Here is a 14,550-nt window from a genome sequence, read left to right as displayed (position 1 = left end):
ATGCACTCTGCACATACTCACAGCATGATGCCCTTCGCATGTTTCAAATATGAGCCTGCACATTTTAAAAAAACAACCTAACAGGTCCCACGCTGAGCCCTAGAGAGGACCTTTGTTTAGATTGAGTTCTGTTGATGGCTAGGCCATCACTTAAACCGCAGCAAGTCCTATTTTCTTAACGGCGAGAACTTATTGTCTGAGATGCAGTATTAAACATGCTCCACCCATAGCAAATTCTGTGCGTTTCAGTCGAGCTTGTGCCAGTTTTACAGTCCCACGTAGAACGAAACGGCAAGCTGAGGCGGACCGTAGAATTCTGGTCTGTACCATTTCAGACTGCGGGGTGGGAGAGAGGAATCACATTTTTAAATCCCTCCCTTCTGAAAATATATAGATTAAAACAAAACAATGAGTACAGTAAGCTAGCATATTTTCCTGATGGGCTAGTTTTCTACGTGCAGGGAGTACGTATATGGTAAATGAGGGAAGCATTCAAAAATGCAATTCCCATGTACAATCGGACATGCAGAATGTAAGAGCTCTTCCAACTCACTCTGCCACCTCGTTCTGTGTAACCTGTAGAATTAATTACGCACATTTGTCCAAGTGATCTACATTTTAGCATCCTCAGTTGGGAAGAACTTTCATTGAAATTACTCATACTTACGTCCAAGCCTGAATATTCAGGGTTGGGTGGGTTGGGAGTTGCTTTGTTTTTAAGGGGTTGAGTCCAAATTTAATACTATTTAGAGAAGATCCATTGAAATATATGGGTCTAGTTAGTCACTACTAACTTTAAAAAAGAGAGAGAGACTAAAGGCGCAATCCTATGCAAGTTTAGGCAGAGATGGAAAAGTCCTACACTTCCTAGTGCTAGGAGTTGTAGGACTTTTTTTCTGTGTAAACATGCGTAGGATTTCACCTTTAAGTGTGATTAAAATCTGGATCAATCCCAGGATTGTACCCATTACCCCACCGATAGTTACAAACTTTCTGAGTGAGCCCCATTGAAAACAATTGGACTTACTTCTGTGTAGACATGTATAGAATTGCAATATCAAATAGATTGCCCAAGTGTATGGCACAGACGTCAAACCTCAGCACACTTACTTGCTAACACGACCTAGTGACATCATTAAAGCTGATGGACACAATCCAGAGGAAACGGCAGTTGCAATTCATTTCAGTCGAGCTTGTACAGGAGAACTTTCCCATTCCGAATTTTGGGAGTAGATCTTACTTTCATGCCTCAAGCATAAATACGTTTTGTTTTTCAATAGAAGGCCTAAAACGCATTTGTTTACAATTGTAGAAAACTACATAGATGTTTTGAGACAATCAGATACACATACACAAACACACATCACACACACACACACACACTCATCATAGTACCAGCCTATACATTTTTACTCAGACGTAATGCCCTTTAAATTCAATGAGACTTACTCCCTGGTAAACGAACATACATTGCAGTCTAAAGGCTTTGCCTCAATCTGGGCAGTTTAGAACAATAAACGCGGGGGAGGGGAGGGCTTGCAAATTAATTTCAATTCCTTTTAAAGGCCTTTTTGATCATTTGAGAAAGAAATTAACAATTCGATTTCAAATTTCATCTTGTTCTGAGGTTTCGACACAAATGTTTTGAATGTAGAAAGAGTGCTGATTTTTAAAATAATAATAATAATAATAATAATAATAATAATAATTGAAGAATCCATTGAAATAGACAATTTAATTTCTTTTGTTAAAGGGGAAAAAAGTATACAATATGCACACAGAATTGAGGATGTGGATCATGAATACACCCAGTATTCCTAAAACTGTCACTCCTCTTCCAAATCTAAATAACAAATCTGTCAAAGTGCAAAAGACTTTGTTTGAAAAAGAGAAAAATCTAAGATGCTAAGTGGAAAACTGTCTTCATGAAGTCTTCCACTCCCACCTTATCTGCACCACATACAAACTGTTGAATTTTCCCTCCTAAACAGACTCCCCGCCCCCTTGACCCGTTTTTTCTACCAGCCCTATAACTCCATTATCAGAAAGAAAGAAAGAAAGAAAGAAAGAAAGAAAGAAAGAAAGAAAGGGGGGGGGGAATCACCCGTGCAAACAATTGACCATTACATCCCCCCCTCCTTTAATTCAACTACCCATTAGAATTTTTCAAAAACTAGGAAAAGGGAGAGGATTGAAGTGTCCTTTTGCAAACTAATTTCTAGTACAGCAAAACTGGACTTGCTTCAAAAAAAAAAATGAAAGAAAAAAGAAAAAAAGGAAAGATTTTAGAAAATGAACAAGGGTCCCACATTAGGAAGTGAAATTTGAGATACCCCCTCCTTCTTCGTGAAGTGACTGATTCCCCCTCTTTTTTAGGGTTTGTTAAGGGTCCGGGGAGTCTCATGTCTAAGGCGTCCTGCGTTTGTTTGCTTCTCTTCTCTTGAACGTGAAAACAGGGTATATTTGAACAGAAACTGGCATGTCCTCCAAATGGAAGCGGAAGTAAAGCCCTTTGAGGAGGGGGCGTATTTACTGACGCCTCTTCTTTGGTCTGGCATCCTTCTTGCACTTAAGAGTTTACATTTTAATGGGTATATATACCAACTTTTGAAGGACACCCTTTGGAGACGTCTTTCCATGGGGGTGTGCTGTGTTCCGGTGAACATTCATATATATAAATATATATATATTATATATTTATTGGTTATAGCCAGTTTTAAACTATTTTTCTTTTGTTGGTTTTGTATTATTTATCCCCAACATTTATGTATTTATAAGGAAAAAATGTACTTTTTTTTAGTATTTACTTGTTATAAAGAAATATGGTGTTTTTTCCTTGTCATTGTACAACCAGCTTTTCTTTTCTTTTTCTTTTTTAGTTATTGTAATTTAGGGAAAAAGCCAGTAGTTACCTTCGTACTTAAAATAATGTGTTTAGTTCTACTGGAGGCATGAAATCAGAGCCAGGGTGTAATTGTATAGTCCTCAGTTAGAAGAACTAGCTACCCCCCACCTCCCTTTCTCTTCTTCCTCCACCACCACTTCCTCCTCTCTTTTTTTGAAGCATCTTTCTTTGTTCTTTACAGTAGATAACTTTATTTCTTTGCTTAAGGGTTGTCTGTTGAACAATTCTTGAATAAACTTTCTGTTCTTAATTTGCTCTTGTCCCATTGGTCGGATTTGGGGGGGGGGTGGGAAATCAGGCAGAAAAGAGAAGCTCTGAAGGAGCAGCCAAATAGAAGAAAACCGTTTTTAAAAAAGCAAAACAACGTTTCTAAATTTTTCAGACATTAACGAGAAAGGCATTTATCTCTTTTCTCCTCCCTTAGGTTATGACTGCAGTTGTTTTATTTTACAGCTTATAAAATTGGAACACTTTTCCTGGCTGATTGTGTTTACTTAAAAAGTTAATCGCTAGGGGGTTCATTTCTTCTTCTATTCCCCCGACCTCCGTCTCTCCCCCCCCCCCCAGCACCTCCCTTCCCTTCCACTTTGAAAATCTTGTTCTAAATAGTCTCACGCCAATTAAAATTACCCCTCATCTTTTGTGGATACAAAGAAGGTCGATCACGTGCAGTCCAGACTAAACAGCCATTGGGCCTAAAATGAAAACAAAGGAAAATGATTAATCATAACAAAAGGCACACGAGGCTTTCTTGCTGAAATTAAGAGAGTGGGGGGAGAACCTATGGTGAAATTAAATCACTAAATAAAACAAGAAAGGAGTTGAAGGCAGATGCTGCTGCAGCCCTGGAAAGTTAGGGGGGGGGAGGGGGATGTGCTAAGACAGAACAGAGAGAGAGAGATAAGATAAAAAGGCTCAGCTAATTTGTATTTTATGCTTCCAACCCTTAAGAAAACTTATTTTTACAAGCAGCGCGTTTCCATAAAACTTTTATGATGTTGGAACCAAATGTAAATGGCCTGTCAAATTAGAGCATCGCTTTATATGACTGTAGAATGATTCAGGCTGAATTGTGAGCTTTATTGAAGAGACATCTTGGGACAGTGCTGGATTAAACTCCGCCATGCTGAGTGGGGAGATATGTGTGCGTAGGCCGCTGATTCTCCCAAGGCACCACCAGGAACACCACTACACCCTCTTTATTCAGTGCAGAATGTGCTCGGTGCTGTACAGAAGTTGTAATGCAGCGTCCTTTCTCTCACCCTCTTTCTCCCTCTCTCCACTTTAATATCATTTTGCCCTTTACTTACGAAAGTCTCCTTTTGTAGAGAGGAAGCAGCATTGCCTTCTATTTTTCTTTTTCTAGGGTTGCAGAGTGACGGTTTCTGTTGTAGGAACTTAAGATTGAAATGTATTTCTTTCCTAAATATGGGGCCTCCAGAATGCAGAAATTATCAAGGGGCTTTCTGCAGCATCCATGACACTCATTATTCAGGATTGATTGTGGTGATCTATCTATCTATCTATCTATCTATCTATCTATCTATCTATCTATCTATCTATCTATCTATCTCCATAGATATCCCTGTCATTTTCCAGAAGGTACCTGTGTTGGTCTATTGCAGCAAAAGTGTCACAAGAATTTCTATTGTTGTAGCTTTTATCTCAGAAACATAACCGCAAATCACCTTTTCTCTTACAAGAGGTAGCTGGTACAAGTGATGGTACTGGCCTTGTGGAACTGCTCTTTGGTGGACCTAAAGAACTGCATGTAACAACAACCCCTAGGGCATAAGTAGAACATTGTGGATTCTTTATGTCCTGGTATCAGTTTTCGCCACTTTGATACAGGATTTGTCCAGTATAAGAGAGGGACACTATACCTTATACTCACAGATCATCAGTACTGTCTACCATGATGGTTATATGCTGCCTCTAGGATTTGAAGCAGCATGTCTCTTAATACCACTTGCTGCGAAACAAGAGCAGGAGCAGGCCTATTGCCTTCATGTCCTGTTTGTGAGCTTCCCATGGGCGTCTGGTTGGCCACTGTGAGAAACAGAATGTTGGACTAGATGGGCCTTTGGTCGGATCCCACAGGGTACTTCTTGTGTTCTTATGTACTTGACTGATGGCAGCTCCTCTCCAAGCATCAAAGAGAAGCCTTTTCCCAAGCCTGCGACCTGAAATCCTGTAGCTCACAATGTCAGGGATTAAATATGGAATGAATCTCACATTCTTTGCCACTGAGTTATGGCCCTTCTGAAGCCCTAGCCAAAGGCCTGAGCCAAATGTTACCACAGCAGTGTAGGGCTGCTTCCATGTATCATTTTCTTATGTCACAGAAATAATGTCTCTAAGGTGGAACTGCCTGGGCTGGGTGAATGCTGTAGTTCCATTTTGTACTTGCATCATCAATTCCTGGGAGCAAGTGACACTGTGCAGAGGAACCAAGTCATTCCCCCAGACCACATGCTTCATCTTTACTTGGAGCCAAATAGATGCTGTGGTGGGCATGGGTAGAAGCAAACCTGTCCCATCACATATAAAGGCACCTGCTGTGTGAGTCAGCCATTTCATGTCTAGCACCAATTGCTGACACATTCTCTTGACATGTGAATGGGGAGACTCACATGGGAACTGTGTGCATATGTCATGGGCCATCCCTAGAAGACCTCTGCAGGCAAGCACTTTACCTGCAGCTGCTATCATGTCTGTTTGTCATTGCATGTGTTACTGGTGCCATTTGGGACTAGACCCACACCACAAAAACAATACATGAATCAGCTCATAGAGATTTTTGGCTGCAGTTTATAAACTACTTACTGATGTCTATATGACTACACTAGAATAATTGTTACTGGACTGAAGCCTCTGTGAATGGCTACTGGGTAGTATGCTATCTTCATAGTTGTCTGTTGTAAGTTGCTGCAGCAGCATGGTATATAAGACAGGTGGATTGTCTTGTGATCGCAATCTACAATCTGCAATCAACCCAAGCAGCTTCATTGGTTTTAATCAGACTAAATGCAATGTCAACTCAGAAGTAAATCCCACTGAGCTCATTGGGACTAACTTATAGGGAATTGTGTATAGGATTGCAGCCTAAAGGAAAAGAGAGTGTGGATTGCAACATATATGCAATGGATATTATCTTTCCTTTAAAGACTTGGCCATGCAACTTTTGTTGGTCTGTGGCCCTATCTTTAATTAATGTATAAGGGGGGGGAATAGATTGCATCCAGATAGGCATGAACTTCAGGCCAGAGGGTTTTGCAAGAAATATTATTTTAATTTTGTTTTATATTTGATTGTGTTTGGTTTGGTATATTATGTTCCACTGATAATTATAGCCTTCATACGATCATAAATAACAATTAAGCGGGGAAGAACTGAAGAACCCTTTCCCCTGTGTCCATGACTGTAGCTGGGTTATGCTCATCCATGCAAGAAGTAATTTAATATTCTGTGATGCTATAATTTAAAAGCATAAGAGCGTGGAAACTTTGATTAGGATCTGATCAAACAACAATAGTCAAGAATATAATGCCTCCTCCCCCTACCATTTCCTGGAATGTGATTTTTTTTATGGATGATATAACCAAACAAAATATTGGCCACCATGTTCTTCAGACCTTTTGTGAAAAGGTTTCCTCAAATAAGTGAGTGCAATACCAGCCAAAAGGTCCAGTTCCTTGTACACCATTGCTATAATTAAATCTTATAGATTAATAGTAAATATCCTTAGCTTGTAGTACCCCTGTTGCCACCATCACCAGATAAAGGACATTTATTACATTCAGTTGATTTGGCTTGCAAGACCATACGTTTAGAAACTGGTGTAAGTCTAAGGATCATTTAAAAACAAAAACACATTTTTTTGTGTTTTGTTGGTGAGAGTCTTGGTTCCTGAGACACATTTGACTGTGCAGTTTATCAAATAAGGAAGCCTCTTTTTGTTGCTGTTGTTTTAATGCCTGCAAGTTGCACTTTAACAGGCCAACTCTATCCTCAGAGGTAAGTCTCATTCAGTTAAATGGTGTTGCTTTCCAGCCTAAATTTGAAATAGATCCAGTTTAAGTGAGAGTTAATTTGTCACCAGATTCTTACAGGCCTCTGCTTTTGAGAATGCATAGACAAGTTCATCTTTCAGCAATATATCTATAGATCGAAAGATCCCCTACTCACCCACCCATCCACTTGGCACATTCTTTCCAACAAGTTCTGCAGATCTACTCTGGGTTCTGCTGAAAAAGAACACATCAGGATCCACTTCAGTACTCAATGGGGTTTGTATTTCTTAAACTAGACACCACTGAAATGTGGTGTGTGTGGGGGGGAATATAATTAAGCTTAAATGCTTTAGTTCTCTCCCTCTTCCATCCTCATCCAAAAATCATGGCAACTATTCCAAAATCTGACATACTTCCTGTGGATCTGCCTTGCATTATGTATTTTTGCAGCCAGTAACTTTCTTCAAACGATATCTCAAACTTTTCCAGCCAAGCCATCATTATATTGCAGCATTTGTATTTGAAAACAAACTGACAAACAAACCTTCACAATAAACCCTTTCATTCAAAACCATGTTCACCCTCATTCACAAAACTGGCATATTCAAGGGCCAAGTGTTCATAACATTTCCCATCATGTTGTATCAAACCATCTTTATGCCCATGTTTGAAACATGCACTCATGTAGTTTTGCATCCATTTATACAGCCACAAACCCAGCCACATAAGACCACAAACCCATCATGCAGTGGCACTGTGGATAAACCACCTATGGACAAAACATCCAAGGCCTTTAACTGAAGTAAGCAATTGACAGCATTGAAGGATTGGCAGTCCAAATGCAGCCAGCTGAAATCTGATTAGGCAGATGGATTTCCTGTGGAAATCTGATACTCATGGCTTGGAAATGGAACTGAAAATGGGGTTTTACTGGTGGGTTGTGTGCAGGCCTAACTCAAGCATTCCATAGTAATTGCTTTTCAAACAACCTGCCTCCATTTCTCCCATATTCTTTCAGTAGCCTCTTGTAAGCCCCAACCTTGTTGTAAGCCAGTGATGGGTAACTTTGAGGAATCCAAGGGCCAATTTCTACCCCCTGCAAACCATCACCCCATGCTCTTAGTGCCACACCACCTGCAGCAACAAAAAATGGGTGGTTTGCTGCCAGAATTTGGCAGCAAACTCTTACAGAGACTCAAACGAGCCACATTTGACTTGAAAGCAAGCTCTCCTTGGCACTTTTGAGTCTCTCTGCTGATTTTTTTTTTTTTTTTTTTGCCATTGTGACATTTAATTTAATCTATATGGGGGGCAGCAGTGGGGGCAGGAGCTGCACTCAAGGCCATGGGGACCACATGTGGCCCACCTCTGCTGTAAGCTAACATAGCTAAGAACATTCATTTTCCTTTGTTGCCTCTCCTTTAAATTTTGTTCCATCTCATTTTGGGATTGTAATAAAATCTATGGTCAGAACATAATCATTTAAGTTTTACAGATGTAAACCAAATACTACCATCACCACAACTACAGAGAACACTTCACATATTTCAAAAGTAATATAGCATCCTTCCCCAACCTGGTGCCCTCCACATGTGTTGGGGTTATAACTCCCAACATCCTCAGCCAATAGCCATGCTGGATGGGGATGATGGGAGTTGCAGGCCAACTAGGCTGGGAAGCCTTTACTATATACTTGTCCTTACAGTATTCTTAGAAGCTTTGAAAAAAAGTTTCCAAACCTCCTATTCCTACCCCCAAAGCTGCTCTTGCTCCAAACCTATACAATTATTTTAGTTCCAGTGGCAGTGGTGGTAGGATGCGTTTGGTTCTGTATACATTTCAAACCATGTAGATTCACAAAAGCTTACAAAGAATGGGGGGGGGGGATGAGAATGAAGGATTAAAAAAATAAAATGAAAGCTTCATCAATTGCTTTTTAAGTCCCGTCCATTTCAACAGAAGAGATTAGTACTGCGTTCTCCCATGCAAAAACGCTGAATCATGGCTTATATTATTTCCTAAATTAGCACATACTGCTACTAGTTTGAGTGCAACCAGTTATAGTCCCAAATAGCATCAAAACATGAGCTTTTAATAACTAATTTTACAACGCAACTGAATATCACTTTCTTGATTGCAGCAGAGAACAGTTTTGTAATGTTACGTTATAAATAATACTAATAACAAGAACAGCAGTGATAATAGAGAAGATGAGGACTGATGGTGGTGGTATTGCAACTTTCAAAGCCCACTGCGTACATAGACTTTGGGAACATTTTCTTTCCCGTCCATTTCTCCAGATTTAGGGCTTGTATTTAATGCTACCCACACGAATCTTTGAACTGACAAAAGTCTCAAAGTTTTGCTCCGTTCCCAGTCCTGCTTCCTACTTTCTAGTAAGTCTGTCGATGGAAATAAATGGTGCTTGAATAAACAAAGTCAAAGGAGCCCCCTAGATATTCAAAATTGTCTTTTCATTTCTCTCTCTCTCTCAATTTTCGCCCTCGAGCCTCCAAATTTTCTTATTTAGTACTTTTGCCAAGCAGATCTAAATAGGGCGGAGGGGAGAGTGCTTCTCTCAGGGATTCTGATGAACGCCCAAATTCTTTGGGATGTTAGTAAAGCCCGGGCTGTCAGAAGTCTTTGCTGAGAAAAGATTGATCGTTTCTCTCTCCCTCTCCCCCTCACTCTCTGTACTCCATTCTCTTTAAGTTTATGTGCATCTTAAAAACAAAAAGGCCTAGAAATATTCTTCAACACATCTTATGAACCTGTGTTATAAAATAAACTCTTAAAAACTGAATTGAAATCCCAGGGTGAATATATTTGCTGGGCGGGGTGGAAATATATTGCTGTACTTTATTTTCTTCCTTTCTTTTACTTTTAAAGAAACCTTTCACTAACCGTTGGTTAGTAAACTCAGTTAACAGTTCGCCCCTCTCTCATGACTAGAATGTTTAGAACAGGACAGCTGCTAACAAGAACTTTTTCAAACATCTTTTCATACTGACCTGAATTCGCCAGCTGAGTTTATAACTTTTTAGAAGTACAAATCCAAATTGATTCAAGTCTGCTATTCCACTTCGTTTTCTTTCGTTAGGTTTCAGTGGGACTGGCTGCAAATTAGAAGTTTCCTGGTTCTACCTGGGAAATTTCTCCTCCATCACTGCTGTCTGTCTCTTGTCCTTTGGGACAAAAGTTGGGTTCCCTTCTTTTCTTAAATCCTCCCTCCTGGATTGGGCTAATATCAACCTCTCAATCCCCGTGTTAGAGGAAGGAAAAAGGCAAACTGTAACCATAGTACCCTCATCCTCAGTTATCTCCCCACTCAAACCTTCCGTAGCATCTTCCTTTGGAATCAGAATTTGTAACCAAGAGAACATCGTAACTGACTGATATTTTCCAAAAGCGTGGAATGAGATTATTATTACTATTATTATTATTAGCCATTAAAGGTGTGTGTGTGGTGGTGGGGGGGAGCCTTCTGTTTTCAACCAGGCTGGTCCTGCCATTGGACAAGTCAGGCCACGTGACCAGGAATTGGCTGCAATTTATCCCTGCTCGTCAGTTTAATAGAGCAAGGTCCCCATACGCCTGTATTATCAGCAATATAAGATTTTTTTAAAGGGGGAGGGAGGGGGAGGAGACTGCAAATAATATTAATGCTAAAGCGATATAAAATATTGGAAGGGCCTTAAAGATCAATCGTACCTTTCCCTCCCACCCACCTACCCGCATTCTCTCCCCACCCCCCCGCGCCTCATCCCCCTCCCTTTTGCACTGGGCCTCTGGAAAAAGCCATGAATTTTGAATTTGAGAGGGAGATAGGCTTCATAAACAGCCAGCCATCGCTAGCGGAGTGTCTGACGTCCCTTCCCGCTGTCCTGGAGACATTTCAAACTTCATCAATCAAGGAACCACCGACGTTAATTCCTCCTCCTTTGGAACCAACCCTCCTCGGCTTGGATCCTTGTTCCAGCAGCCAGCCCACGCCAAGGAGCCAAAAGAGACCAAGACATGGGCAGGCCCAGAAACCCACGCTCCAGCCTGCTTCTCTGGCTGGAGAATTCCCCTGGATGAAGGAGAAGAAATCCTTTAAGAAAGCCGGCCAGATCCCTGCCTCATCTTCACCCCCTTCCTCCTCCTCCTCCTCCTTGCCAGGATCTGCCGCCGGTTCTCCTGCAGGTCTGTATACAATAAAGGGGTGAAGGGTGAAAAATTGGGTGGCAGGGGTGGATGGAACCAAATTCGGGTTATTGAAAGCCCACTCACTCCTTGAAAAGAGGGGGAAAACACACCAGGTCTCCCAATTCTAATCCAGCTCAAAGCAAAAAGGGTAGGATGAATCTTTCTTTCTTTCTTTTTCTCCCTTTGGCTCTCCTTTAATCAATCCTCAGAACAAAAACAAATCCACCCCCTCCCATCCCATTGTATTAATTTCTGGCCTTATTCGCCACCTTCCCCAGTTGGTTTGGATGTTTATTCTAAGAGGAAACCGAGGAACAAAGCAGTAACAGAAGGTAGTTCGGACGATGTGCTTTTTTTCTTTCTTTCCGGAGGGGGTATATTTTATATATAGGATGCTTTTATTTCAAGATCAGGAGAAAGGCGAGTGGAAAGAAGGTAGCAGAGAAAAGGTGAGCAAGGGAGGAAGAATAGCTCTTTGAAATTCGCCCCACTTCTCCGGAATAACCATGGGCACGGCACTTTGTCCATCCTTCCCTGGGATGCAGGGGGGTCTCCCATTTTCAGATTTCATTCTTCCCAGTCCCACCACCCTAACTGAACTTCCTGGGATAGCCCTAGCCATCAAGTTTGGAAAGAAAGGGGGTAATTTTTTTCCGTTTTCACACGCCTTCAAATGTACTGGATCTGTAATGCCCACCGATGGAAACCCTTATAGGGACCTGGGATTTCAACTCCAGGAGTTGAACCGAGGAGGACAGGTTTGGGGGAGGGGGGAGGATGGAGGGGAGATGGGCTAGCTCTTGGGACTCACCCATTTCCTAGACTGTGCGAGCGATAGATAGATAGATAGATAGATAGATAGATAGATAGATAGATAGATAGATAGATAGATCCCAAGTGTGCGTTTTTTCTGTCTCGCCTTCCCATTTCCCCCATTTCTTTTCTCCTTTCTCTATTTTCGTCAACGTGGGGTTGCCATTTAGTTATGAACTCCCCACACACCCCTTCACACAGAGACACACACACGCGAGACAGGATAAGGTAAGGGAGGGCGCACGCAAGTAAACTGACGTCCTCTCTTGAAATCGATAAAGAAAGTCTGTGAAGCCTCTTCCATAAACGTGGCTTGAATGTCGATTTCTCCATCCCAGAGAGAGGGTGTGGGGAGACCTTCCTTCCAGTCAACACCCCCTCTAAAAATGCATTCTCCCCCCCCCTCCCACGCGCGCCACATACACACACTGTGGACAACTGGGATTAGCCCGTCGTGCTCCCACATTCGATTTCTTGCAGGAACTTTAGAAATACGCAAGGCGTGTGCTTTTCACGGGGATCTGTTTGTGTGCCGGTGTGCGTGTAAGAGAGACTCTTGACTGCGATGCACAAGAATGCACAAAACTCTGCACTATTTCCAAACAATGTGCAGTGGTTTTCTCTCCCAGCCTCCATCCAATAAAAAAGAAAAGAAAAGAAAACGGGGCCCGATTCCACCGGGCTCTTTGTTAGGCTACGTTTTGTGTTTGTGTTTGTTTTTATTTCTTCGATTTTGTTCTCCGCACAGACGTCCAGGGCATTTTGGACCACAGTGGCAGCGGCTCTCGGCGGCTGAGGACCGCTTACACCAACACTCAACTTCTCGAGCTGGAGAAGGAGTTCCATTTCAACAAATACCTCTGCAGACCCCGGCGGGTGGAAATCGCCGCTTTGCTGGACCTGACGGAGAGGCAAGTGAAGGTCTGGTTCCAGAACCGAAGGATGAAGCACAAGCGGCAAACGCAGCACAAGGAAATCCCCGAGGGGGAGGCCAGCTTGGACCAAGGAGGCGAAGAGGAGGAGGACGAGGACGAGGAGGACGAGGACGAGGAGGTGGGAAGCTCCCCGTTTGGAGACGCCCTGGAGATCCCTTGTCTTTACCCGGCCAGCAGCAGAGAGCCGCCGAAGGCCCCCGCTGGTTACTTGACACCCGCAGAGGAGAGCCCCCCCGACGGCGAGCCAAATGGGACAGCTGGCGCCCGCTCTTCCTCCTCGTCGTCGTCGTCCTCCTCCTCCTCCTCGGACAATGCCTTCCCGGAGAGCCAGAAGTCTCCTTTGTTGCCCCCAGATCTGAACATCTTCTCGGTGGACTCCTGCCCACAGACCTCGGGAGCGCTTTCTCCCAGCCTCCAGGGGTTCTTAGACAGCCCTGTCAGCTTCTCCGTGGAGGACTTGGACTTCTTTACCAGCACGCTTGGGTCTCTCGATCTGCCTCATTTGAATTTCCAGTAAACACGCAACGACCTTTTCCTATCTGCCTTGGGTGATGTGCCCCTATAAACAACGCACAAGCATTCACACCGACAGCTAGCAGCCCCCTACCCCCACCGCACCCCACCCCAGCCATTTAGGCCAAGAGCACCCCCCTTCAAACACCTTCCCCCTTCACCCCATCGAGAACAGATTTCATTCGAAAGAGGGTGTGTGTGTATGTGTGTGTTTAGTGGACCCATCCCTTAAAAATATTTCTGTCACTTTTTAAAAAGGCATCTATGCTTTGATTGCATTCAGGTATTTTCACCTCCATGTCTTTTTATTCAAAAGTGGGGTGGGGGAGGCACGCTGTTGCCAAGGTGTTAAAGATGCAAAACATTGTGTAAGGAAATACAGGCTGGACTTTTTAATATCTTTACAGCCAAGGTTGTTTCTTCCCCCTCCCCCGCCCATTCCCACCGAACATACAGCCGAAATTATCAACGCAAGAAAGAAACGTCTGTCAGTTTTTAAAAAGTGAATTTCTCAGGAAGCCAAACAAAATGTTTAGATTTCTTAATTTAAACAGAAAATAGAAAGAAGGAAGAATTTTTAAAAAACAATAACAACACCGGAGGTTTTGCCCCTTCCTTTAATGTTTTAGAGGTAGATTATTTATTCAAATACTTTAATAGTAAAATGCAAATTATTTATTGTACATTATTTTCATAGGTTAAATAAATGGCTTTATAGTCTTAAGATGCGGCATCCCTGTTTTATATGGCTCTTTTCTTTTCTCTTTTAATCTAATTCGATTTTCTTCCCTTTAACATTTGTTCAGGTTTTATTCCCATTAGGCTTTTTTAATAGTAAGAAGAAGAGACTATTGCCACCGATTATAAATAAATATTTTTAAAGGCGTACAAAACTGGACTAGACTTTAAAATCATTTTATTCTCTCTCTCTCTCTCTCTCTCTCTCTCACTTAAGAACGTTATATTATTAGTAATAAATTTTCTATATTTACAAAGTAATAGAGAGGGACCCTTTAGAATATTTATAATGACTTTACAAAAAGGAACAACCCAAAATTTCTCAGGCTGGAAAGATTTCAGCTGATGTGTTTTAAAATGACGGTTTTATTCTTGGGGGCGGGGATCTGAGCCAACTGCTTGTGTATCTTAATAACACAAGACAGTAATCTAGTGTAAACCAGAA

The 14,550-nt window shown here is 42.0% G+C and overlaps 1 protein-coding gene across 1 annotated transcript; it reads left to right on the top strand.

Annotated features, from left to right (window-relative positions):
* The first annotated feature begins 10,718 nt into the window (after positions 1-10,718).
* On the top strand, positions 10,719-14,039 carry HOXB2 (homeobox B2). The gene is made up of 2 exons (XM_063137414.1): positions 10,719-11,103; positions 12,668-14,039. The coding sequence occupies exons 1-2, from the start codon at positions 10,719-10,721 to the stop codon at positions 13,369-13,371; spliced, it is 1,089 nt and encodes a 362-aa protein (XP_062993484.1). The 3' UTR covers positions 13,372-14,039.
* Positions 14,040-14,550: the final 511 nt, after the last annotated feature.

This window comes from Elgaria multicarinata, chromosome 11, assembly GCF_023053635.1.
Source record: "Elgaria multicarinata webbii isolate HBS135686 ecotype San Diego chromosome 11, rElgMul1.1.pri, whole genome shotgun sequence".
NCBI lineage: Eukaryota > Metazoa > Chordata > Lepidosauria > Squamata > Anguidae > Elgaria > Elgaria multicarinata.
Note: the sequence above shows the minus strand (reverse complement) of the source record. Positions and strands in the feature narration are given on the sequence as shown.

Excerpts from the sequence above, each read along its gene's own strand:
- HOXB2 (XM_063137414.1), top strand. The coding sequence starts at position 10,719 with ATGAATTTTGAATTTGAGAGGGAGATAGGCTTCATAAACAGCCAGCCA. Across the intron at positions 11,104-12,667 it reads TGCCGCCGGTTCTCCTGCAG|ACGTCCAGGGCATTTTGGAC; the intron begins GTCTGTATACAA and ends TTCTCCGCACAG.